At 61.2% G+C, this 24,678-nt stretch overlaps 3 protein-coding genes across 3 annotated transcripts; 1 reads left to right on the plus strand and 2 right to left on the minus strand.

Moving 5' to 3' along the window:
• Positions 1 to 811: 811 nt before the first annotated feature.
• On the minus strand, positions 812 to 5,507 carry UBXN6 (UBX domain protein 6; the record flags this gene model as incomplete). Its single annotated transcript, XM_082010973.1, has 11 exons — positions 812 to 940; positions 1,429 to 1,574; positions 2,220 to 2,350; positions 2,455 to 2,674; positions 2,926 to 3,010; positions 3,097 to 3,172; positions 3,544 to 3,641; positions 4,214 to 4,345; positions 4,460 to 4,521; positions 4,840 to 4,994; positions 5,425 to 5,507. The coding sequence occupies 11 exons, from the start codon at positions 5,505 to 5,507 to the stop codon at positions 812 to 814; spliced, it is 1,317 nt and encodes a 438-aa protein (XP_081867099.1).
• A 2,131-nt stretch (positions 5,508 to 7,638) lies between these two features.
• On the plus strand, positions 7,639 to 18,648 carry HDGFL2 (HDGF like 2; the record flags this gene model as incomplete). The annotated part of the gene is made up of 14 exons (XM_082010805.1): positions 7,639 to 7,710; positions 12,485 to 12,664; positions 13,066 to 13,182; positions 13,350 to 13,421; positions 13,608 to 13,755; positions 13,978 to 14,053; positions 14,152 to 14,437; positions 15,155 to 15,249; positions 15,774 to 15,844; positions 16,226 to 16,296; positions 16,528 to 16,629; positions 16,728 to 16,941; positions 17,710 to 17,833; positions 18,057 to 18,648. The coding sequence occupies 14 exons, from the start codon at positions 7,639 to 7,641 to the stop codon at positions 18,148 to 18,150; spliced, it is 1,722 nt and encodes a 573-aa protein (XP_081866931.1). The 3' UTR covers positions 18,151 to 18,648.
• A 3,205-nt stretch (positions 18,649 to 21,853) lies between these two features.
• On the minus strand, positions 21,854 to 23,865 carry LOC309413898 (perilipin-3-like; the record flags this gene model as incomplete). Its single annotated transcript, XM_082011128.1, has 7 exons — positions 21,854 to 22,198; positions 22,277 to 22,399; positions 22,481 to 22,671; positions 22,817 to 23,114; positions 23,197 to 23,279; positions 23,401 to 23,596; positions 23,815 to 23,865. 7 exons carry the CDS (start codon positions 23,863 to 23,865, stop codon positions 21,854 to 21,856), a joined length of 1,287 nt encoding a protein of 428 aa, XP_081867254.1.
• Positions 23,866 to 24,678: the final 813 nt, after the last annotated feature.

Below are 24,678 nucleotides of genomic sequence, written 5' to 3' on the forward strand. Positions count from 1 at the left end.
ATAAAGGATTAAACTAGCATCAAACTTGTTTCTGTATGTAACAAACTTGCTGGGGCTTTTAACTTTCTGTGGCTTTTGAGTTGATGGATTAGTTTCCCAGAATACTGGCTGTAGTTTGAGGCTTAATCTCTCACCAGTGGGCACCAAAATAGTTGTTGCCTGTTGTCAGTCTCCTGGGCTGTCCCCTGCTCTGTCTACAGGTGCTGTGAAGTGAAAAGGTGGGTAATGCCACAGCTGCACCAGTAACACCAGTGCCAGCCCCAGCAGTGACTGGAGCTCATCTGCATTTCAAATTGCTAAAAGCAATGCAATTCAAATAACTTTTGAACAGAACTGAGTCTTTTTAAATACTCCCTTTAATCAGACTAAGCATACTTTTATCTAAATATATTCTCTCCAATAGGAGTTACAGTGCACACAGAAGCAAAAGGAAAAGCTGAGTTCTAAGCCCAGCCCAATATCCAGGCTCAATCAATTGGTAATCCAGCCTAGTGCTAGCACCTAATCCTTCCTCCAAGGGAGGACAGTGGTGCTTCATCATGGTCTTGGAACACCTCAAGCAGTCACTGCTAGAACTTGTTTTTTAAAGCCAGTCAGAGCAGTCCTCTAAGTGTCCTACCGGGCAAGACTGCCTTAGTGTATGGCTACCGGAGTTGTGGAGGTGACTGCAGGGTTGGTGTGACATGGCAGAATCTAGAGTCCCACTCTGCAGAGCTAAAACAAAGTCACATCTGAGGTCACGCAGCTGGAAGCTCCAACAAAACGAGGGAACAGTCTAAAACCACCAGCACTGAATCCACTCCCCTTTATTTCATGACAGTGTCTGGACTCTGGAGAGAAGTTCTTGTTTCAGGGCACTTGCTGGCTGCTCCTCTCCTGCCGCCTCAATATCTGCCATGACTGCTGCATCCCAGGCAAGGGTCAGGAGGGCTGAGGGCACCTGGGACCAAAACAGCAGAGTTATTAAGCTATAACAATGTTATACTTTGACCTCATAACATGTTGTATATGTTCACAGACCTGGAAAAGTGTAGAGCACTTCAACTAAAAAGGACAAGTGTGGATTTCTGCAAAAAGCTCCTTAGGGGACACTGCTTTGGGCTTTCTGGTGGTAGCCTTGTGCTAGAGCTGTGCTTGCCTCAGAGTTGCTGCCTTCCCTCTTTTCCCAGTGTGGATGCTAAACCACCCAGGATACTGTAGCCTGCATTTGCTACAGGAGGTTGGTCCTTGCAGTTCCTTCCAGACAGACCTCCTAGTCCTGAGCCAGAAGCCTTCAAGCAGTTACTTGTTTGTGCTTGACAAGAAGGGGCCAGTGCACAACTTATGGCACTGAAAGCAGAAGACACAAACTTCTAAGTTATGAGCAGCAGATGACTGACAGCCTGAAGATCCCTGTGGAAGGTACCAGCTATCTCTTTTTTTACTCACCAGCCCACATTCATTGAAGGCCAAGTTCTCGTCAGTCAGTTTGAGACCTCCAGGTCCCAACAGCTCAAAGGGCAGCCAGTCATCTCTGAGTGCTTCTCTCACAAAGTTGTAGAGCACAGATACTGATTCTCGTGCATAAAAAGTCCCTACCATGAGAAAACAAGGTGAGATATTGAGTGAGTCTCTGGCATTTACCAAATCTAACCTTTTATGGTAGGTTTCATGGGGCTCATGTACTGATGCTATCTTTATGAACTACTTCAGTGACACAGAAACAGCCTGATTCAACTGAGGAGGATAAAAGCAGAATCCCCAAAGAAAAATATTACTTCAATTGTCACAAGCCCCTGCCAGCCTGTAACAAAGAGTTGGGAAAGCCTGAAATGATTTCCAGAGTTCTACTGAAAAATTTGAAGACGATTTATACTGTTGTATAACCTGACACCACACAGGCAGCCTCATGCTGGTTACTATAACAAAATGATCTAATGAGTCCAGCTTGTTCCCAGTAGCCTGGGAAGAGCACGGTTTTTAATTAACAGTGCCTTGAGATTCTTCCCTCTCCCCTCAACCCCAGCTCACAGTCCCAACCCTGTGCAGGTGAGGCAGGTGGAGGGCTTGGAGATGAGAAGAGTTCTTAGAGAAGAGTTACCCCGCTCTGGTTTTTATTGCTTTATTCTACCAGCTGTGTTCAGCACACCTCAAGCCTGCTTATTATTCAAGCTCTTGCACTACACGTATTCCCAGGAGCTTTTGGGGCCATACAAAAAAACGGTAAGAAGTCGTCTTACCTTGGAGGATGTATCCATCAGGAAAACGGACTCGTAGCAGGGTGTAGTTGTACTTGCGCATTTCCCTTTGTTCTTCTTTCTCTCGCATGGCTCTTGTCCTCAGCAGCAAAGCCTTCTCCACTGCTTCTGTCCTTTAGAGAGAAAGCAATTTTTAGCATGAAGGAGAGGTACAAGACTCTTGGCTGGCATCGTGTGTCCCCAGGGCAGTCAGGGCTCTCCTCCTAAGCCTACCCACCGGAGCCGTTGCTCTCGTCTGATCTCTTCTGCAGTGAGGTTGTAGAAGTCATTTGGCAGCTCAAACCGAGCAGCTTCAGGTGATGGTTTAAATACACAGAGCTGGCGATCCAGCTGGGCTCTCACAGGCTCAGAGCTTAAAAGCTGCTCTTTGTAGTCCTTGATGTCTTCCAATTTGGTCAGCATTTCTTCCTTCAGTACGTAGTACTCCTCTGTGGTCTCTACAACCAAAAGGACAGGGTTTGAGTCTCTTGTTCTTTACAGGAGTAACGTATGAAATACAAGGGCAAGAAGCTCCAGAAAATGTAATGTCTTAGAAGGGAAACTGCAGGGTGAGAGGCTCTTTGTTACAGCCTTGGAGTAACAGCCTTTGTTACAGCCTGTGGAGCACTCTCCACAACCAAAGCTGTCTTGCTAGTGATGTCCCACCACCAAACTCCTGATTCCAGTTTAAGCCACTTAGATTTCTTGCCTTGTCCTGGAACAGGCAGTGTTTTTGTCTCAAACCCGATAGCCTGGAAAAATCTGTGTATCCCTTCCAGGCAGCTTATCCTTTCCTGGAAGAAAAAGAAAGATTTTAAATGTAGTCTGCTCCAGGCACGGACTTTCCTAGGCAGAGCTTCTGCAGGGGTCTTGATCTCACCTGAAACACTTTGTTCTGCAGTTTGATTTTCCGGTACTTCTCCTCCTCTGGATGGAGATAAATATTATCCAAGTATCTGCAGAAAGAGGAATGCACTTCATGGATCAAAGCAGGCATTTCAGGACATGCTACCTCAAGGTGTAAGCAGCACACTGTCTGAGAGACCTTACAGAATTTCTCACAGATATCAAGAGCTGAAAAAATGAGGAAAGTAAAATACATCAGTGTTTCATGCCTGTGCCAGAAAGAAAAACCTCTTGGACTAGTGGACTAACCCTTAAAACATCTCTGAGATGCTGACCTTATTTCTTAACCAACAGTTAAGACTGTTTGAGTGTTTGGCTTTGGTTTTCTTCAGCCTTTGCCTGGAGCATAGCAAGAAAATCCACATTCCAGGGACGGGACAAGCTACCTGTATGCTCAGTCCTACTAAGGCAGCCTACTTACTTGGCCATGGTCTCTACACCCACTTGTACTTTCTCCCGGTCCTTATTGAAGGTGTGAATCTCCATGATCGAGGCAGCCACTGGGTCTACGGAGAAATACTGGGGAAGAAGGAGAGAAGCTGGTCAGGGGGAAGCTGATGCTACTCTGCACAAAGGGCTGTGGGGGTCTGTTGGGGTTTAACGCCAGCCAACAGCTCAGCACCATGCTCATTCCCCCCGCAGTGGGATGAAGGAGAGAAACAGAAGGGTAAAAGTGGGGAAAAAACCCTCATGGGTTGGGCTAAAGCCAGTTTAATAGGTAAAGCAAAAATTGCATGTGCAAGCAAAGGAATTTATTCACTGCTTCCCAGTTTAGCTGTTTCCAGTGTGTAATCAATGCTGTTTTCATCACAAAAGACAGCACTGTCCCAGCTGCTATGAAGAAAATTAACTCTGTCCCAGCCAAAATCAGTACAGGGTCACAGTTCCCAGTCTCAGCATTTCCAGCAAGCTGAAGGGAGAATGCTTGGACAGGCACTTGTACGGCTACAGCAGAACAGAGCTGCCCCTGGGGAGCTGGCACAGGTGTTACGGGGAGAGGTTGCTGCTGCAGGGCTCGAAGGGACCCACACCACAAAACGAGTTAAAACAGGAGGAAGGGAAGCTGTGCAGCCGGCAGCCATGGTGCTTACTGACTGGATGGCTTCTCGGAGGTGCTTTTCTTTCTTGTCTTTCCTTACAACTGCACCGGTCAATGGGCAAATGAAGTAGATCCCTGAAACGGAGGGGGCAGCTGCCCCTTCCTCAGCCGGGGAGGTGACATCCTGAAGGAAACAAACCCAGGCACTGAGCTGAACACAGGATGGATTTGTGGGTCGTTTTGGTTTTAAATACCCTGGCACAGCTGGATGGGACAGGAACTGCACCATCTCTCATACCTTTTCCTCCTTGGAGACCCCTTTCTCGCTGGCAGCTGCCTCGGCCATCAGCTCTTTTCTCACTACGAGAGACAAAGCCAGGTTCCAGCAGTGGACAGAGCAGAGGTGCAGCCGGTTTCAGAGAGCATGGCCCTGGGGCTGCGAACACTTATGCCAGTACTCTGTTCCTGGCCCGAGAGTCTGTGGATGAGCATGACCCCCATTTCTGTGACTGCCACACAGCTGCTGAAGCCACTGTGCCCCAAAACGTCCCTGAGAGCTGCACGCGAGCAGTTGCCTACCTGGGCCCTCCCGCTCAGGGCTGTCACCACCCCACCCAGCCCCACTGGCCAGCTGCCCCGGCCCTAAACCAGCGCCGTGTCCTCCAGGCTGGCTCCTACCCTGGTTCTTGACAGCCTCCTGGGCGGGGAGCAGCTTGGGCCTGGGCTTCAGCTCCATGCGGGCCAGCGCCGCTGCTGCCGCCATCTGCACCTCATCGGTCGGGGCCTGACGAGGCTTCGGTGCCGCTTCGGCCTTCGGCTTCTCCCTGTGGCCCCTGAGCAGGACGGAGCAGCAGAGCTCGGGAGGGCTCGGGCACCGTGACCCCACTCATGCCCATGGTGACAGCCGTGGCCATGGACACGGAGCAGCGATTATCATCCCGGCGCCCCCGGGTACGCAGCAGGGAACCGGCCCCCGCGGGACGGGGCCTTGGGCACCGTGCTGAACGTCGGCTACTGGTACCCGCAGCCAGCCCAGTGTCCCCGGGCAGCCTCGGCCGGCGCCCCCCGGTTACCGGCGGGCACCGGGCCCAGGGCAGCCGCGGGGAGCGTAGATATAGACGGCGGGATGGAGGGGGCCGGCTCCCGCGCGGTCAGCCCCGCTGGCTGCCCGCAGCGCCCCGGCCCGCCCGGAAACGGCATCCTCCCCCCCGCCCCTGTGCCGCCGGGCCCGCCGTTACCGGAGGGTTCCTCCCTACCCCGTACCGGGACGGTTCCGAGAGCTTCTGTCCGGGCCCCGCGGTCTTGAACTTCAGGTCGGCCTTGATCTCCTGGAAGAACTTGCGCATGGCGGCGGGAACGGGACCGGGAGCGGACCGGGACTGCCGCGCCCCGCCCACGCTTCCGCCCTGCCCTCCGGAAGGGGCGTGTCCATCGCGCGGGCCCAAGCGCCGCTCTAGCTTCCTGCCGCTCTATGGCCTCCGGCGGTCCTCCAGGGCCGAGGGCCTGAGGGGGTGAGGGTGCTGCGTGTGAGGGCGGGCCCGGCCCCCCCCACGGCCTCCCGGCCTGCATCCACGGCCCCTCACGGTCCCCAGGCCTGTGCCCACAGCCCCTGCTCTTCAGCCCCTCCGGTGCCCCCGGGAGGAGCCAGCAGCCCCAGCCTGACCAAACCAGGCCGAAACAGGAGCAAAGGTCACCCGGCCTGGGGTGCAGAATGGGGGAGAAGGTTGTGCTCTTAGCTCTACCAGGGCCCACAGGTAGGGAAGGGGGACAGGAGCCCTCTCTCATCTGCCAGTCCCCCTGCCTGCCCTCTGGAACAGGCAGGGGCCTCACTTCCTGCCCCAAAAAGCAGCTTTGGGATCAGCCGATGGGCTCAAAATTTGGGGACGAATGCACACCCCTGCAAGGCAGGCGGTTTCATGAAGTTTATTTCCATGGCACAACTCACCGCCGAGGAAGAAGCCGCCTCATCCCTGCCTCAGGGTCAGCACACAATTAGCAGGGTCAGACACGCACGTTCCCAACGGCAGCTGTGGCGACGGCACCCTGGCATCGCACCTTCAGTGGCAGCAACTCAGCCAACAGCCTGGCATCGGCGCAGGGAGCGACGCCTGAGCCACCGCGGTGACACCGAGAGCCAGAAACACACAGATGGAGGCCAGACCCACGCCTGCATCGCCAGCGGGCACTCATGCACTGAGCCACGGCCCTGCCAGCTGCCGGGACCCCCATGCCGGTGGCACAGGAGATGCTGTGGAGAGCACACAGTCCCCCGAGACTTGCATGGGGTCGTTTTTGTTGTCGCAGTACGTCACACATCACAGGCTCTGCACTGCCAGCGCGCAGCCCGGGATATGGCACAGCCTGGCGGGAGCGAGCGCTCACTTTTCAGGGTGACGTGGAGAAACGTGAACTCCCCCAGGACCTGCTTGCTCCCCAACACCCTTTTCTTCACAAATTTCCTCACGCAAAGCCCAGAGGAATTCTCCCTTCTCGCCAAAGCAGCCACGTGCATCCCCCATGTGCTGCAGGTGCCATGCTGGACGCTGCCCATGGTTCAGAGAATAATTTAGACTGGAAAAGATCTTCAAGATCATCGAGTTTGTCCCCGCTTGCCTCCTCCCAGGGCCACAATCATCCTGTGGATAATTTCTCACCTGAGCATGGTTTGTGCTCTGTGGGGCCAGGAGTGCGGGCTGCCACCCCGCAGCGTGCAGCCGCCTCCATTTTAGGCAGCGAGCCTGGTGCAAGGCCATGAACCATTTGCATTTCCATGACTTGCAGAGAAACCAGATTGGGTTTAAACCAGATTTAAAAATCAGGTGAGCTTATAGGCAGACTCCTTAATGCCGCTTTGCTCTGGCTTAGCTGGCTTTAGTTCGAGTTTGAAAAGCCAGGGGAGGTGGCAAAGCAGACCTAACTCCAGCCCATACCCTACCCTATAGGCCTGACCCACACCCTATAGACCTGGGCCCCACCTTATAGCCCTGCCTGCCTCCCCTCCACCCCAACCTGGCCCATACCCTATAGCCCTGGCCCATGCCATATAGTCCTGTCTCTCACCCCACAGCCCTGACCCCTTCCCTGTAGCCCTGTCCTTCACCTCACAGCCCTGTCCCCCACCCCATAACCTTGTGTGTGCCCCCATAGCCTTGTGCCTCCCCTCAGACCCTCACCCCAAACGCGCCCCACCCGGGCGCCGGCCCCACCCCCTTCCCCTTCCCCGCCCCCTCTGGCCACGCCCCCCAGCGCCCGCTCTCTCCTCGGCGCCTCTGGCGGCGCGGCCCAATCCCGTTATCTCGTCGTGCGCTCGCCTCACTCCCATTAGACGAGACGGCTGAGTGACGTCGCGCTGAGCCAACAGAAGCTGGCACCGCGGGTGAGGGCGGGACATCCTGCGGGCCGAGCCGTCCCCGCCCCGTTGCCCGGTTCTGCCCGCGGCCTGGGCCTCCGCCGCTGCCGCCCCGCCCCGCGGCCGCCATGCCGCACAGCTTCAAGCCCGGAGACCTCGTCTTCGCCAAGATGAAGGGGTACCCGCATTGGCCGGCCCGGGTGAGACCGCGGGATCGCGCCAGCGGGGGATCGCACTGGGGCGAGGGGACGCACTGGGGCCGGGGGGGGGGGCGGGGAGGGCGCGGACCGGGCCGGAGATCCCGGACCGGGATGGAGATCCCGGACCGGGATGGGGACATGGATCGGCTCCTGTCCCGGGGTGGGGGGCCCGTACCGGAATGAGGGGGCCATAACGGTACCCGTACTGGCATGGGTATCCGGTACCGGGATAGGGGACCTGGTACGAGCACCTGTCCCGGGATGGAGGCCCAGCAGCGGCATGAGGGACTTGTACCGGCACCCGTACTGGGGTGGAGGTCCCATAACGGCACCCGTTCCGGGATGGCGACCTGGTACCGGCATGTGGTGTCCCATAACGGGATGGGGGACTTATATCTGTATCTATCCTGGGATGTAGACCCGGTACCGGCATGAGGGACCTGTACCAGCACCTGTACTGGGATGGGGAGTCTTGTACCAGCACCCGTGCTGGGTTGGGATGTCCTGTACTGGGACGGGTGCTCTCGTACTGCCACCTGTACTGGGATGGGGACACGGTACCAGGACGTGGTGTCCTGTACCAGCATGGGAGATATCATTCCAGTGCCCTTACTGGGATGGGGATGTGGTATGGGAATGGGGTGCCCTGTAGAGTAATGGGGGACCCCATGTCAGCACCTGTACTGGAATGAGGGCCCTGTACTGGGATGAAGGGCCCCTACGGGCATCCACGCTGGATGGGAGCCCGGTACTGGCATGGGGGACCTGTACTGGGATGGGAGTCCCACCCCAGCACTCACACCGGCACTGGCGTTTGATCCTGGGAGGGGGTCCCACACTGGCGCTTGTGCTCGAGGGGATCCAGCACTCAGCTGGGGGTCCTGTACTGGCACCTACACCGAGGGAGGGGGGGGGGGGTCCCACGCTGGTACCTGTGTACCTGGCAGGAGATGGGGGAGACCTGGGGGACCCCTCACCAGGAGGGTGTTTGTCAACCCTGGGCAGGGGGACCCGGACCCCTCTCCTGTCCCAGTGGTACCCTGAGCCCTCCCTTTTCACCTGCACTGAGAGGAGACCCTGACCCCCTTGGGGTAACCGCACAGGGTGAAGAACCCAGCTTCACCCACCAGGTCCCCTGGCCTGGGGATTGTCTCTTCTGCTGGGGTGACCTCTGCCACCCTGCTCCCTGTCCAGACACCCTGACCCCATGGGGGTGTCCCTCACAGCCCACCCACTGCCCTGGCATCCTGAAGGAGCCCTGCTCTTTGCCCTTCATCCTCATCCTCCCACTGCCGAGCAGAGCCCTGCCCCTCCAGAGACCCCTATTCCCCTTCTACACCCTCACCTGCATGTCACCCACTGTGGGGGGCACAGAGCTGGGGTCTGGGGCTCTGTCACTTGCTGGGGACAGGGTGGATGCATGCTGGGGACAGTGCCTGTGTGTGACATGGGGGTGGGGGGGGCTGCTGCAGAGTGCTCGTGACCTGCAGGATCGGAGGGTGCTGGTGCAGTTTTGGGGTGCAGATGGGGCGTTGGAGCGAGCATGGAGGGGGATAACTGGTCCCACTGGCCGGGTGACAGTGTTGTGCCATGGTGGTGGTGCCTGGAGGAGACCTGGAGGAGCGGGCAGAGCGGAGGCTGGTGCAGGACGTGCTCAGCGGGGGAGCGCGAGGCGGCTCGGGGGCTTGGGTAGGGGTCTGCTGTGGTCCTCGGCAGCAGCTGAGGGCAAGGCAGGTTCATCTGCTGAAGGTGTCTGATGGGAAGAGACTGGCAGGTGGAAACCCTGTGGGATCGGGGCCAGCAGGTACCGGGGAGGCTGAGGGTGCCGGAGACGACGATGCTTGGCTGCACCGCGCCGTGAGATCTAGGATGCCGCCCCCGCGCTGTCGTGGCTGACCTGGCGCCGAGAGGACTCGGTGGTTCCAGGAGAGCCCTCATGCTGCCGGCGTCTGCAGCCCCTCCTGCTTTAGCTCGCTTGCTCTTTTGAGGAAGGCTCCCCCCTGCCCTGAAGACCTCCCCAGCACGCAGGGCAGCCCTGCACACCCCGAGGCTCCAGCCTGCGGCTCTGCCCGCAGCCCAGACTACGTGGAGCAGACAGACGGGCGCTGGAGCTGGCGTGTGGGAAGAAGACGGGGTGGCCCACGTGTCCCGCTGTCAGTGGGGCGTTTCCTGCGGCCGGTCTCCAGCCAGGAAGGACCCTCAGGCTGCCCCGTCGGAGCAATCGCCTCCCACCCCGGGCTCGAGGGGGCTTCCCTCGGGCGTCCCCCCTGGGAGGCAGCGCGTGCAATGGCTCTCTGGGGAGTAGCACAAGGCTCGCGTTTCCCTGGGCATTGAGCCCGGCAGCGGAGAGACAACCTTGCGCCGAGCTCTAGCCGTAGAGCACCCGTGCCGGATCCCTTCTGTTACTCTTCTAGAGATCCCGCCGGGCCCTGACACCACAGTGGGACTCTTGTGCGTAGCAAGGTCCCCGTCCGGGTGCTTTCTTGCCGTGCTTGCCTCCAAGCGGGTGCGGGTGCCGGAGGCCGACGCTGCTAGCCGGGGCTGACGTGCCTCGCAGAGGACATGCTCAAGCCGCTCTCTCTGACCACCTCCTGCTTTGGGTTTCCTTTCAGATCGATGACATCGCGGACGGCGCTGTGAAACCCCCACCGAACAAGTACCCCATCTTCTTCTTCGGCACCCATGAGACGTAAGCGCTGCCTTGCTCCCCTCTCTGGGCTTTTGCCCCGCTGCCTCTCCTCCGGGCTCACCTCTGCTTTGTTTTTCTCCAGCGCCTTCTTGGGCCCTAAAGATCTCTTCCCTTATGAAAAATATAAAGACAAATATGGGAAACCAAACAAGAGAAAAGGCTTCAACGAGGGATTGTGGGAAATTCAGAACAACCCTCACGCCAGTTACAGTGCCCCTCCGGTGAGTGCGGGCCTCGCGTGGTGGGGGGCAGCGAGGACGTGGGCTGCCGGCGCCTCCACCTCTCCTTTCCTCCGCATCGCTCTCCTTTTTCTGCTTCTCATTGCTACGGTGCCTACGCGCTTCCAGCTCGCAGATTGGCTTTCTTGGGGTTGAAGTAGCTTCCCTTCCCTGCCCTCTCCCTTCCTGAGGGAGTCAGCTCTCCCCCTCCTCCTCCTCCTCTGGAGGAAGATGCTTTTGTCCAGTCTTCGAGGTGGAACTGGGGATGTGCTTTGTGCTGCTTTCCCAAAACCACAGGATTTCGTTGTCAGAGCAAGAACTTGAGGCTTGCTTGTCCCCGGCTCCCCGGACCTGTGCGTGGACTGTTGGGCAGTCCCCCTCTTCATCCATTTCTGAGGTCCTGAGCCAAAAGCTGCTGGGCTGCTCCTTCAGCAGGCTTCAGAGCAGGCCAGGAGATGGCTCTTTGCTCTCAATTGCTTGCGTGGACATTTCATAACCATAATTGTGTGATACAATTTATTGTATAGCGATCTTCAAAGAAGGCGTCCAAAGCAGCTTCATAGGCAGTTGGTCTGAAGAGGCAGAGGAAGGTTTTTAAGGTGAGCTACAAGGACAAGGTGGTCTAGAGGTAGGCAGGCTCAGGGAATGAGCCCCCTCGGCTGTGCTGCTGCCAGTGCAGGAGAGAGGATGTTGGTTTGAGTAGCTGTGGGAGAGGGTCGGACCCAAAACTGCAGATGTAGGGTAAGATGAGGCCACAGAGATGGTTGAAATCCTGGAGAACAACTTCAGCTTGTTGGGCGGGAGGTTGGTGATGGTGAGGGAGGCAGCCCCTGCTTTGTCCAGGGACTCCACCATGAACTCCCAGCAGAGGTAAGAAACCTGTCGGTGAGGGACCAAGGCAATGCCAGCTGAGGGTTCACCAGCGCCAACTGCATCTTGTGGCCAAAATGCCTGGAGGAGCAGAAGAGGAGACTGAAGTAGAGGTCTTTTCTGGTTTTGAGACCTAAATGAAGTGAGGTGCCAGGAACAGTCAAGGACGAGGAGAGGCTTTCCAGCAGGAAGGCTCCAGCTTTGGAAGAATCCCAGCTCTAGGAGACCCCTTGGGTGTGATATCCTTGCGTGAGGAACCTCATGATGGGCTGGTGAGAAGCCAGGAGACCTTCCCTACATAGGAGTGAGGGAACAGGACACAGGAGATCCTAACTGGGAAGAGTGGTGGCCACCACACTGGACTCCTCGTGTGGACCTTTCCACTGGGGAAGGCGTGCGATGTGCTCTGGGATGAAGCCATCTGAGAAGAGAGAGGCCTGACCTGAGTCGAGGCAGCCAGCCCACCAGAGGAGGAGAACGGCCGGGACCTGGGTGCTGGAGCAGAGGCTGAACTGAGGCACCCAGCCCCGCTTGTCTGGCGCCGTTAGGGCAGAGGAGGGCTGGGGGCTGCTCAGCCAGGAGGGGCTGTCGGGTCTAGGCATCTCCAGGGGTCTTTGGCAGAGCACGAGGAGAGGGGAGAGAGGGGAGCGAGGCAGCAGCAGCGGGTGGAAGCTGAGCTGGGGGACCCAGAGGGAGGATGTTGCTGGTGGTCTCGGGGTGGTGCACGAGGGCCTTGGGAAGGGAGTGCTGGGGAATTAAAAGGGGATCGACTGAGCATTCTCATGGAAGGGCTGGTCAGGTTGTCCCCCTGCCCCAGAGCCACACCGAAGGGTTCTGTGACAGGAGGGGAGGCTGCCCCACGCTCCTCTGCACGCTCACCTCTCTGCTCAGCGCTGCCGTCCCTCGCTCGTCACCCTTTTGTGCCCCTTCTCCTCTCCCCCCATGTGCCGCAGCCCCCTCGGGGCAATAACACAACTCTCGTCCCCGCTGTCTTTAGCCTGCCAGCTCCTCAGACAGCGACGTTCCTGAGAATGACCCGATGGGGGGAAGCGATGCAGGTGACGATGACGAAGACGCTGCCATGGCTGCCGTCGCCACAGAGAAAATGGAAAGCGATGAGGACTCGGATCGAGGCAGTGACCACAGTGGGCTCAAGCGAAAATCACTGGCCATGAAAGTGAGTGTGGGCTGAGGCGGTTCCACACAGCGGGGACAGGCGGGTGTCCTGGTCAGAGGGACACCAATGCCATCGTTGATGAAAGCTGCAGCTTTCATCTACCAAGCAGCGTGTCAAACCCAGCGTGGCTGGAGGTGGTGAAGAAACCAACTCCCTCTGGATTCTGTGATGGGAAATGGGGTTCGGCACATGTTTGGGGGTTTTGTAGCTGTCTCATGTTGTCTTTGAGATGGTGGGATGGCCAAGTCCTGGTGTGGTTTGCAGCCAGGAGCTGCACGTGGCTGCTCTTGCAGGGCCAGTTGGGAAGAGTTGGGCAAAGCCCCTTCCCAGTAAGCGCTGGCTTTCTGTGGTGGCTGGAGGGGCAGTGGGCATCCCACACACTCTCACTTCTCACATATCAGATGCCAGTGGCAAAACGGCCTCGGAAATCCTCCAGTGACCTGGATCAGGGCAGCCCCTCCCTGACAGAAGAGGAGAACTCGGAAACGTCTTCTGAGTCGGAAAAAAATAGTGACCAGGTGAGAGGGTTTTGCATACGCTTGTATGGGGGCTGGCAGGGTGGTAGGGAACGGGCTGGAGGAAGACTATCGCCGTCTAGGGGGGCAGTGGCTTGGGAGAACCTGACTGGCTTCCGAAACCATCATGAGACTCTTCCCCATTTCTTCATATCTGTGTTTTCCTCCAGGACTTCACTCCTGAGAAGAAGCCAGTGGCCAGGGCTCCCCGGAGGATGCCGGCAGGGGGGAGGAAGAAGAAGGTATAAGACCCCTAGTCTGCAGTGCAGAGGGAGGGAAGCTGGAGAGGAGTCTGGGGTCTGTGCTGCCCAGAGGGGGACCAGGGGGTGGCAGAGCTCTGCCACGGGCTGAGTGTAGGCTCAGTTTTGGGGTATGCTGCTGAGCCGCTGCCAGCCCCGACCTGGTCCAACCCCGCTTTGTGCCTGCAGAAAGTGGAGTCCGGCTCTGACTCGGACTCCAAGGTGGACTCAGATTTGGAAATGGGAAACACGACTGTGGACATGACCAAGTCGGACTCCAACTCTGATTCCGACTCGGATGTGTCTGTGAAGAAGGCTCCACGGGGCAGGAAGCCAGGTAACACCAAGGACGCGTCTTCTACCACTGCTGGGCCACTGCTGGCTTCCCCAGGGGACTGGGGAGCATGTGAGGCTGGGGGCTGCTGGGGCTCTGGGATCTCCTTCTGTTGCGGCCACCTTCCAGGCCATATCTGAACAGCCCTCTGCCTCCCCGATTTGGGGCTGTTTTAACAGAGGGACAACCAGGGCTCCTGCTGAACATCTCCCCATTGTCTTGCAGCTGAGAAACCCCCTCCCAAGCCCCGTGGTAGGAAACCAAAGCCTGAGCGTGTCCCGACCAGCTCCAGCAGTGACAGGTGAGATCAGCTGGGACACCGTCACCCTCAGGGCTGGGCTGGAGGGTCACCCAGCTCCCCTCCACACCAGAGGTCCAAGCGTGCTCTGTCCTTTGCAGTGATAGCGACAGCGACGTGGACCGCATCAGCGAGTGGAAGAGGCGAGATGAAGAACGGCGACGAGAGCTGGAGGAGAAGAGGAAGAAGGAGCAGGAGGAAGAGATCCGTCGGCTCCGGGAGCAGGAGAAGGAGGAGAAAGAGAAGAGGAAGGAGAAAGCGGAGAGGGGCGAGGAGATGCACTCGGACTCGGATAGCAGTGCAGAGGATGAAGTGGCCAAAAAGGGCCGGAAAGGCCGGGCCAAGGCTGCGTCCTCCTCAGACTCTGAACTGGAGCTGGAGAAAGAGGTGAGTGCAGAGCCATGGGGAGCTGGGGACAAACAGAGCCCGTCACCTCCCTGCCAGGTCAGCAGAGACTTCCAGGAGTGGCAGGGCCCTGCTGTCACGGTCTTGTGTTACGCTGGCATGGCCCATGCAGCACTGGGAAGGGCTGTGTCCGTAGGCACATCCGTGCCTTGCAAGTGGGAGCTCTTCCCCTGGCCCAGGACGCCCCATCCAGCTGTGGGTTTTGCATCTCCGTGATGCTCTCCTTCCCACCACAGTCATCAGAGTTGCTCCGCTGCGCTCCCCGGAGGAGCATCAGCCAGACTCAGCTGAAGCACAGGGGAGGGTTGCAGAGGGCTCATAGGAGCCATGCTGCCAGTGGTCAGAGGTGAGGTTGCCCTTTTAGCCTGGCGAGTTCCTCCCTCTGCAGGGGGGCCGGGAAAGCAGCCTGAAGATCTGGAAGGATACGTGGGTCTGCAGGTCGGGTACTGCAGGCTGGGTGGGCCACCTGAGGTACCAGGATATTTACTTTCGGAGCAGAACACCGCTGTGCTGCAACCTGAGTCCTTCTTTTATCCTGTGCAGGGGATGGCTCTGCACCCAAACCGACTTGCAGCAGCGCTGTGATGGGTGCTGGCTGCTTGCATTGCTGGATCGTGCCCGGCCATGGCCATGGCACTGCCTCTCTCCTGCAGCGGGGAGGGCTCTGCCGCTCTCGCCTGCATTGTTCTCTCCTCCAAGGTAAAGAAGCCGGTGAAGAAGCAGCCCTCGGAGTTGTCAAGGAAACCGAATCAGAAGGAGAAGAGGGGCCGAGCAGAGGAGAAACCACGGAACAAGTCAGCATCTCCCCTCCCTGCATCAGCTCTTTCTTCCTTTGCGGACAGGGCCGATGCTTGCCCTCTGCTGCCCAGCCCTCCCCGGCTGACACCCCTGGGTGCGGATGGGGCTCCTGTGGAGCTGCCCCTGGGCCAGCAGTGCCCATGGAGAGGCCGGGCTATTTCCTCCTCTCCTGTCTCCCAGAGCTGAAGGGGCTGGAGGAGATGCGGGGGGGCACCAAGCTGAGCTTTTCTGGTGTTTTCTGTCTCGCAGGGGAAGATCCTTGGGGTATCGCTTTGGGGCTTTGCCTTTCTGCAGTCCCGCGAAGCTGGGGCATGGGGGAGCTGCTGTCTCGGGGCTCCTGCCTGCCAGCGAGCCGGGAGATGTGTGTGAAAGCGTGGGTGGAGCGTGGCAGGGCTCTGCTGCCTGGCTCGCGCCGTCAGGCAGGCCGGGGGGATGCACCGATGTGTGCCGTTGCGCTTCTTCATAGCCCAGCAGCAAGTGGGTGTTTTCACCTGAATGATCTTTCCTTTTCCTCTCACAGACCTTTGAAAGTGGAACGAGGCCGGAAGAAATCTGAGCTGATCCCCGAAAGGCGGATGGAGAAGAAAAAGGGTGAGAGCCATTGCGTGCTGTCACAGAGGGGAGGAGAGGGAGAGAAGGGATCCAGGGTTGGTTCCCCCATCCCAAGGAAGAGGAGGGATCTTTCCCACCGCTATCAGTGTGGTTGTGCTGGGGCCCTTCCCAGCACTGCTATGGTCCCAGCATCGTGTTGGAAAGTGGTTACAGCGTATGTAGAGACCGTGAGCTTCCCTACATACACCCCTTCCCGATCGCGGCACACCTCAGCCCATCCTCTTCAGAGAGGCCCCTGGGGCTGTTTGACCTTGGAGGTGGAAACCAAACCCTTGCTGGGGGAGAGGTCCCGGGCCTCAGGCAGCACCGTGCTCTCCTCCGGTGACCTGATGCCTTGACCTGTCTCTCTTGCTGCTCCAGAACCCACAGTCGAAGAGAAACTTCAGAAACTTCACAGCGAGGTCAAGTTTGCCCTGAAGGTGGATAACCCGGTGAGTGCCCGAGACCGTTGGCCTGGCCTGGGAGGTCCCTGCTCATCGTGTCCTTGCTCACCACATGAGCCTTGCCCAGCTGCGATACCTGGGGGTGCTCAGCCTGGCTGAGCCTTCTCTTGCCTTTCTGGATGCTGGGTGGCAGTAGGGGACCGTGCTCCACGCTGCGCTGCCCCAGGTGCCCACAGGGGGACTGCCAGGCAGCTTCTGATCTTGGTGCCATCCTTGCAGGACATCAAGCGGTGTCTGAATGCGCTAGAGGAGCTGGGCACGCTCCAGGTCACCTCTCACATCCTCCAGAAGCACACCGACGTGGTGGCTACGCTGAAAAAGGTAGGGCAGAGGGCTGAGTGCCTGCCTGGAGGGAGCGAGTGAGCCTGCTTGAGCCACCCCAGGTCTAAGGGCGTCCCTCCTCCCTCTTCCTGGTGCAGATCCGTCGCTATAAAGCAAACAAGGATGTGATGGAGAAAGCTGCCGAAGTCTACACCCGGTTGAAGTCGCGTGTCCTGGGACCAAAGATGGAGGCGATCCAGAAAGCCAACAAAGCCGGGCCTGAGAAGGACAAGGGGGATGCGGAGAAGGGCCAGGAGAAGCTGTCGGGAGGGGAGACACGGAACGAGAAGGGGGAAGGGGAGACGAATGCTGGTAACGCTCACTGCATATCTCGGGGCAGTTCCCTGCTCTGTCCGGGCATGTAGAGATGCCAGGGCCCTTCTCAAGGCATGGCACGTCCTGCTGGGGACCGGGGACACGAGCAGGGACACGGCACATCCCCCTGGGGACTGGGGATGCGTGCAGGGGTGGCTCTTGGCCTCGGTGGTGGAGGGGAGCAGCAGCCATGCGTGGCACCTCCAGTCCCCTGATTGCTGGAGTGCCAAGAGTGGGAAAGGACTGAATATCGGACGCTTGCGGCAGTGAGAGCAGAGGGCAAACCTCAACGCCCACGCCCTGGCTTTGGATGCCTCTGGGCTGATTTTTGGGCCAGGACGGCTCCTCGCTGCCAGTTTAAGCGCTTGTCCAAGGCACCGGGGAGACAGAGGAATGCAGAGACGCCCTTGGACGCTGGCTCAGGCTCTTGCGCAGGCAGCTGGTGACTGGGATCTTCCACCCTTGTAGCCGGGTTGCTGCCTGGGGACATCCTGGTGATGCTGCAAGAGCCTTCCCAGAGGAGCTGATGGGGAAAATCCACTCTGACGCCTGCCTCTGGGCGTGAGGCTGGAGTCTTTGGGGCCCCTCTCGTAGCTGTCAGGGTCAGGCCAGACCTGGGGTCCTCTTGGTCTCGGCTGGGTGTCCCTTGCCTGGACGGGGACAACTTGTGGCCGTGGGTCCTCGGCTTACCCAGCCCGTCATGCATCCGGATGGATGAGGTCCACCATGGGGACTCGAGTGTCTGAGCCTCTCTCTTCCCTTTAGACTTGTCGGGTCCAGTCAATGGTGAATCCCTGTCCCAGAAAGCAGAGGGCACAGAGGAGAGGGACAAAAGCCAAGGGCCAGGATCCGGAGAGCCAGAGGCATCCGCCGAGGAGACCCACAACAAGTGAGCGCTCGAGGGGCAGAGCTGGGGGCCTGGGAGCTCCCCTTGATCTGATGCATGAACAAGCTGGGCTCTCTCATGGATGATTTGGGGCGTCTCAGGGGTTGTGTTGGGCTTTTCCCAGCTTGGGAAGGGGCCTGGGGTGCGGGAGAGGGCTGCTGCGGGTAGGGGAAGGCAGACGAGCAGGGCAGACACTCACTGAGATGCCCGTGCTCTCCCTCAGCAGCGTGCAGGACTATCCCAAGGCCGAGAGAGCCGGGCTGGAGCGGGAGCGGGCTCGCGGGGAGTCGGAGGCTGCAGATGACGCGGAGGAGAGCTGAAGCAGCGGCTCCCACCCGGAGCAGGAGGCGAAAGGGCTGCAAAGGGAGACCGGCCTCTGCCTCGTCACCTGCCTGAGTTACTTCACGAAGTCACGCAGTAGCTGATGTCCTAGGTCTTGTCCTGTGCCCCCAGCCCTGCGACAGCACCGAGCGGCGGGGGCTGTGCTGGTTGTCTGTATTTGTCTCCCCTCCCTTTATTTTTTGGGGGTTTTGTTTTGATCCTCCCCTCTCCTCCTGGTCGTTTTTTTGTTTTCCCTCCCACCTCATTTCCTGTGATTTCAACCGCCATGAAATGAATATAAAGGGTTTTTTTTTTTAATGAAAAACACAAGGAGCCCTAGTGTCTGTTTCTTGAGACATCGCTGACTGTGACGAGGGGAGGGCAGGAGCAGCCCCCTGCCTGGGGCCAGGACTGGAAAATGCCCCCACACGTTCCCCCCTTCCCTCTGGCCCTGGCACACGCTACGAGCCAGGACTAAGCACCCATGGGTGTCCCTGTCCCCCTCAGGCCCTGGCCGGGGGCGTGGGACAGCTGAACCGGGCTGCTTTGCGCTTGATGCTCCAGCGCCTGTGCTGGGCTCTGCCCTGGACACGGGGCTTTTCCCAGCCCCGTTCCCCACCATCAGCTTCTCTCCAGCCAGGGGCAGCTGCTGGAGCCGGGTCCCTCTGCTTCCCGGGGAGGCAGCAGGGCTGGGCACCAGCTTTTGGGTTAAAAAATAGTAAAAATTGTGTATTCTCTCTCTCCTATCTCAGCCAGGGAGAGACCGAACCATGGCAGCATCCTGCCTTGTGCTGGGCAGCATCTTTGTCTGTCTGTCTGTCTGCTCTTTTGCAAAGATCTGAAGCTTTTGTACGTGTCAAATAAAGCTGTTCCCAGCTCAACCCACCGCTGCGTCCTCGAGTCCTTGGTTCTGCCGGGGCGGCAGGAGGACGCCCCGGCCCCGCTTTGAGGCTGCTGTTGCCGTAACCCTGCCCTGGGGAGAGGTTGTTTTGTGTTTTTTTTTTTCCCAGGGCTGATTTCATGCTCCAGCCCTCCATAAACAAAACCCAAATAAACCCACCTCACACCCCACCCCACACCCCCCCCAAAAAAATAGCGCAGCGTGCCTCTTGCCCAACTGCCGGCAGGCAGGGGGGTGCGATGGGGTGAGATGGGTCCTGCTGTGGGGCCAGGGGCTCAGCCCAGTCGCTGCAGAGGGGCTGTGACACCCTGCACTGCCCCAGCAAGGGGTTTGCATGATCCCCCCCCGGGGCAGCACCCTCCAGCCATGGGGCGGCGGGGTTTGAAGGTGGATACGAGGCCCAACTGTCCTTCCCCCCCAAACTCCCCCATCGTCGCAGTTCGGGGGACCGAATAACGCCAAGACGCAGCCACGGAGGTGAGCAGAGCCATGTTGGTGCCACCGAGGATGCCGCAGGGTTTCAGCCCCCGAGCAGCCGTGGCTGGTTGAATTTGGGGCACCCCTAGGTTTGGGGGCACGGCAGGGTGGTGTGTGGTGCCGCCGTCCCGGCAGCCTCCACGACATCCTCCAGCCACGGCACTGCCGGGTGCTGGAGCAGGAGCGCTCCCAGGGCCGCCAAGGCCTGGGCCACCGCCTCACGTCCCCGGGCCACCACAGTCCCCAGCAGCTCGCCCAGGGACGGGGTCCGGCTGAAGATGTTGTGGAGCTCGGCCGTGCCGCGCTGGACCCAGCGCGCTGCCTGCTGCAGCAGGACGGGCAGCTGCCCGACGCGAGCCTGCAGCTGCCCCAAGGCGTCCTGCAGCCGCTGCCCCAGCATCCGACCCACGGCCAGCGCCTGCCCCAGCAGCGGCGCGGGGGTCCCGCACCCCTTGGCCGGCCCCGCAGGGCGGGGGTGCGCCTGGTTCCTGCACGCCCGCATCTCCTGGTCGTCGCAGAGCGGCTGCGTGGCGGGGACGGGGGTCCTGGGCACGGTGAGGAGGCCCCAGCCCCCCAAATGGGCGGCTGTCACCACGGTGAGGATGGGCTGGAGCCGGGCGAGGGTGTCCTGCCACTTCTGCCAGAGCTGCCGCACCAGGGCCAGGGCTCGGCTCCTGGCGTCGCCGGAGAGGATGCCGAGGGGCAGGAGGCTGCGCCGGAGAGCCCCGGCCGAGGCCAAATCCGGCCCCTCTGCGGCCCCGTCCACTGTGGGGGAGAGGGGCTGGAGATGGGGTGCGGGGGGTCCTGGCCCCCAGCAGCATCCCGGGGTGAGGGGGACGTGGGGACCCCCGGTAGCATCCTGGGGTCTCTTACCCGCCTGCCTCTGGCCCTGGGGCAGGTAACGGTTCAGCCACTGCTGGGACGCGTCCAGCGCCTGCTCCATGTTGTGGAGGAAGACATGTCCGGCTGCGGGGCCCAGCAAGGCGCCGAGGGTGACGGCCACGACCGAGGGGACGCTGGTACCGGTGTCCTCGGCGATGCTGGTACCAGTGTCCTCGGGGCCTGCCAGCTGCGTGGGGGGGTCCCTCGGGGCAGAGCCTGCAGCATCCTGGGGCGCACAGGGGCTGCCGTCAGACACGTGCCCCTGGGCCACTGACACGGTCCCCTCCAGGGACCTGCGGGACCCCGAGCAGGGGCACGGCCCCACGGCACAGCCCCCGGGCCAGGGTACCTGCTGACATGGCTGCGGGGTGGCCTCATCCATGGGGTCCCAGGCGGCTCTGCCTGCAAGGGGTGGGGGGCACAGCGCTGACGTACGGGGTGCAGGTGGGTGCCACAGAGCCCCAGTGCCATCTCTGGGCCCAGCCCTGCCTGTGGGGCAGCTGGGGGGGCAGGATAGGGCCCACCTTGGCCTGGCTGCCCGTCTCCTGTGGGGTGCATGGGGGGGCTGCTGGCAGGAGGGACGGGCAGCCAGCTCACGGCACGCTGTGTGGGGCGAAGGGCCGAGCCGTGCTGGGGGACCCTGGGGTCCTGCTCAGCCCCCCATCGCCGACCGGCTGGAGCCCCATGCCCAAGGACAGTGCCCTGGGGCCATCATCACCGGGGGGCGGGGGGGGTGGGTAGGGAACGCCCCGCTCTGGGGGGACACAGCAGGGTGCCAGCAGGTGGGCTGGGGGGCACAGGGTGCCGGGGGGGGGCAGAGCAGGGGACAGGCCAGGGGTGTCACTGGGCTGGGGGAGAGGTGGCGGGCTGAGGACATGGGGGTCCCTAGGACTTTGGGGGGGCTGTTCCTCCAGAGCACCCCCCGAACTCACCCTCAGCCATGGGAGGGGAAGAGGCTGGTGTCCTGGGGGCTCAGCACTGGGTTGTCCCCACCAGTGACTATTAGAAGCCCCAGCCCCTGTGAGGTCATGCAGGGCTATGACATCATGCCCCCTGCCTGCTGCTCCCCCCAAGCCCCGGCCTGGGGGCAGATGCAGCCATGGCAGCGCCGATGCCCCCCAGAAGAAACCTCAGTCCAGTGCAAAACCAGCCAGAGTTTATTGCTTCATGAGCCGCCCCCACCCCTACAAGACCGGGGGCTTGGAGACACCGAGGACAGGGGGCAGGGGGGGCCAGCTGGGGGCTGGCGGTGACCCCCAATAGGCACTTGGGGGGAACCAAGGCGCTGTGCTACACGTCCCTGGCACAGAGCTGCATGGAGGGCAGGAGGGTCCCCGGTGCGGGCAGGCACAAAGGTTAGGGGCAAGGGGGGGCAGGCAGGGGTTAGTAGATGCTCCTATCAAGGCTTTGGGGGGGGGGCCGTCACCCCACCCCACAGGCTGCTACTTCATCTCCAGCTCCACCAAGCGCTGGCCCGAGGGGGCGAAGGGTCCCACCAGCCAGGTCAGGGGGGTGTTGTGGGCCACGTGCTCCACCAGCTCGTCCATCAGCTGGCGAGCTTTGGTGGCACGGGCACGGGCTTGGGCCAGGACGCTGCCCGTCACGTCCTGGAAGGAGGCGGCGGAGGCGAGGGCTGCCCGTAGCTCCTCCACGTTTTGCCGGACCTGCCCCGCCGTGTCCTGGATGCCGGCGGGGAGGCCCTGGAGGCTGGACACCAAGGGCTGGCAGGAGCTCTGGAGCTGCTGCGTCAAGCCCTGCAGCAGGGCCAGCGTGCCTGACTCCACCGGCTGTGGGGGGACACGGGGGTGGTTGAGGGGCTGGGAGACACACCGGGTGACCCCGGGGACCCCCTGCCCTCCACCTACCTCCGGTGGTACCAGGTCCTTGCCCCCACCCGGTTGCTTCTTGCTCCACTCCAGCCACATCTGCTGCAGCTTCTCCTGCCCTCCCTGCAGCTTCTGGTCCATGCCCTGCTTGAGGTGCTCCACCTGGGACGGGAGGCAGAGCCTGCTGGGGGGGTCTGCCACAGCCCCAGGGTGGCTCAGGGGGCACACGGGGGTGGGTCCTACCAGGTCGAGGGTGCGCTGGAGCTGGGCCAGCACGTCCTGGCTGCTGCGGCGGGCGCTCTGCAGCTTGCCCAGCGAGTGCTGGAGGGCTCGGTGCCGCAGCTTGGTCGAGAGGGAGCCCAGGCGCACAAAGTAGCTCTGCTGCTGCTTCTGCTTCTCCGTTTCGAAGCCCTCCACGGCCGTGGCCAGCTTGGCTGCGGGAGGGGAGCTGCTGAGGTGGCCCCACCACCACCAAGCCCACATAGAGCCAGCATCACCCTGCCCAGGCTCGACCCACCCCTCTCCGAGGGGACCCCCAGCCCACGACACATCTCCAGGGGGTTGCAATCAGCTCCTTACCCAGCTCCTCATCCGTCATGGGCAGGTAATGGTCCACCAGCTCCTCCGACTTCTCCAGCATGGTGCCCATCCCGCTCACCACCATCTGGCCCACGGTCGAGCCCATGACGGTGCTGACACCGCTGCTCACCGCCGACTTGGTCAGCTCCACGCTGCCCTGCACGGCCCCCTTGGTCATGTCCATCACACCCGTCACACGGCTGGTCACCGCGTCCTTGGCCCCAGCCACGGTGCTGGTCAGGACATCCTTGGCGCCCGTCACCGTGGATGTCACCAGCTGCTTGGTGTCCGAGATGAGCTGGTGAGGGGGGACAACCTTCTGTTAAGCAGCACTGGGGGGGACCTCAAGCGTATTTGCCCACCCCACCCCACCCCACTACCTTCTCCGTGGGCTGCTGCAGGATGGGCAGCTTCTCCTCCAGCTTGTCCAGCCCTTTGCAGGCGTATTCGTTGGCGGTGGAAACTAGAGACATGAAAATCAGTGGGGTTTAACACCCCGCTGCCTCCCAAGAGCTCTGCTAGGGACGGCTTTTGGGGTACCCCAAAACTCATGGGGTGCTGCCCCCCACCCCTGCCCCACTCACTCTGCGGCTCCAGCTTGGTGAGGATGGGCTGGGCCCCACTGACCGCCGCCGCCGTCAGCGTCTTCACCCCCTTTTCGGCGGCGTCGCAGACGGACTTGACATAGGGGTGGCTCTCCTTGGTGGAGGCGTACGCCGTGGAGACCATGCCGTAGGCCGAGCTCACCAGGGGCAGGCTGGCCACCCGCGCCCCGATGCTCTGGGGGCGTGAAGGGGCCCGGATGAGCGTGGGTGTCTGGGGTGATGGGACCCCAAATCTCACAGGGGATGGGGGGCACTGTGTGCCCCCAACCCCCCGAGGACAGCTTTGGGGCGCTGCGAGGACTCTCCAAGCCCACCCAAGGGCAGGATCCCCTGTCCCCAAGCAGGGACCCCCTGGACACCCCCACCCCAACCCCCCCCCTTGCCCCCACTGACCTGCTGCTCCTCCGCCTTGGGCTGCGCCGTCTCGGGCTCGCTGCTGGCCATGGTGGCGCTGGGGGCGCGGGGGAGGACCGTGAGTGGGGTCACCCCCCCCTCCACCGCCCCCCACTTACCCCCAGGGTGGTGAGGGAAGCCCAAGTTATCCCCCACCGCAGTGCGGGGCAGGCCCCAGCCGGGACCGGGACCGGGACCGGGACCGGGACCGGGACCGGGACCGGGACCGGGACCGGGACCGGGACCGGGACCGGGACCGGGACCGGGACCGGGACCGGGACCGGGACCGGGACCGGGACCGGGCTCACCTCCGCAGGCCAGGCGAGACTCTGGACTCGCCCCGCTTCCTCCCCACCCGCTTTTATAGCGCCGGAGCCCGGCCCCGGGCGCATGTGACCGGGAGCCGCCCCGCCGGGGCCGGCCCGGGGCGGCCCGGGAGCACCGACCCGCGGGGCGCGGCGCGGCCGGGGCTGCGGCGACTCCCCCGGGCCCGGGCCCACCTCGGCCCCGGGCCACCCCCGGCCCGGACTGCAGTTATACCCCCGGGACCGGATCCCCCGGGACCGGGATGCACCCACCCCTCTAAGCCCCCCCTCCCTTCGGGTGGGTCCCCCTGCCACGGGGCTCCCGGTGTTCCCCCCGCCCTGGCCCAGTGGAGAAGGTCAGGCTGGTCCCAGTGGGCGCCGGTGGCGGGAGGACGGAGCGTCCCGGGGGACCGGGTGCCACGGCCTCGCTGCGCCCGCCGTGTCGGGGATACCCCGGGCCCAGCCCCGCGACGGCGATAACCGGGACGAAGTTCAGCGCCACACGGCCGCCGTCCACAGTCCAGCCACCCCGGCACCCCACGGCACCCTCCATCCCAGC

The sequence above is a fragment of the Phaethon aethereus genome (genome assembly GCF_964289735.1).
Source record: "Phaethon aethereus genome assembly, chromosome: 26".
In the NCBI taxonomy this organism is placed as follows: domain Eukaryota; kingdom Metazoa; phylum Chordata; class Aves; order Phaethontiformes; family Phaethontidae; genus Phaethon; species Phaethon aethereus.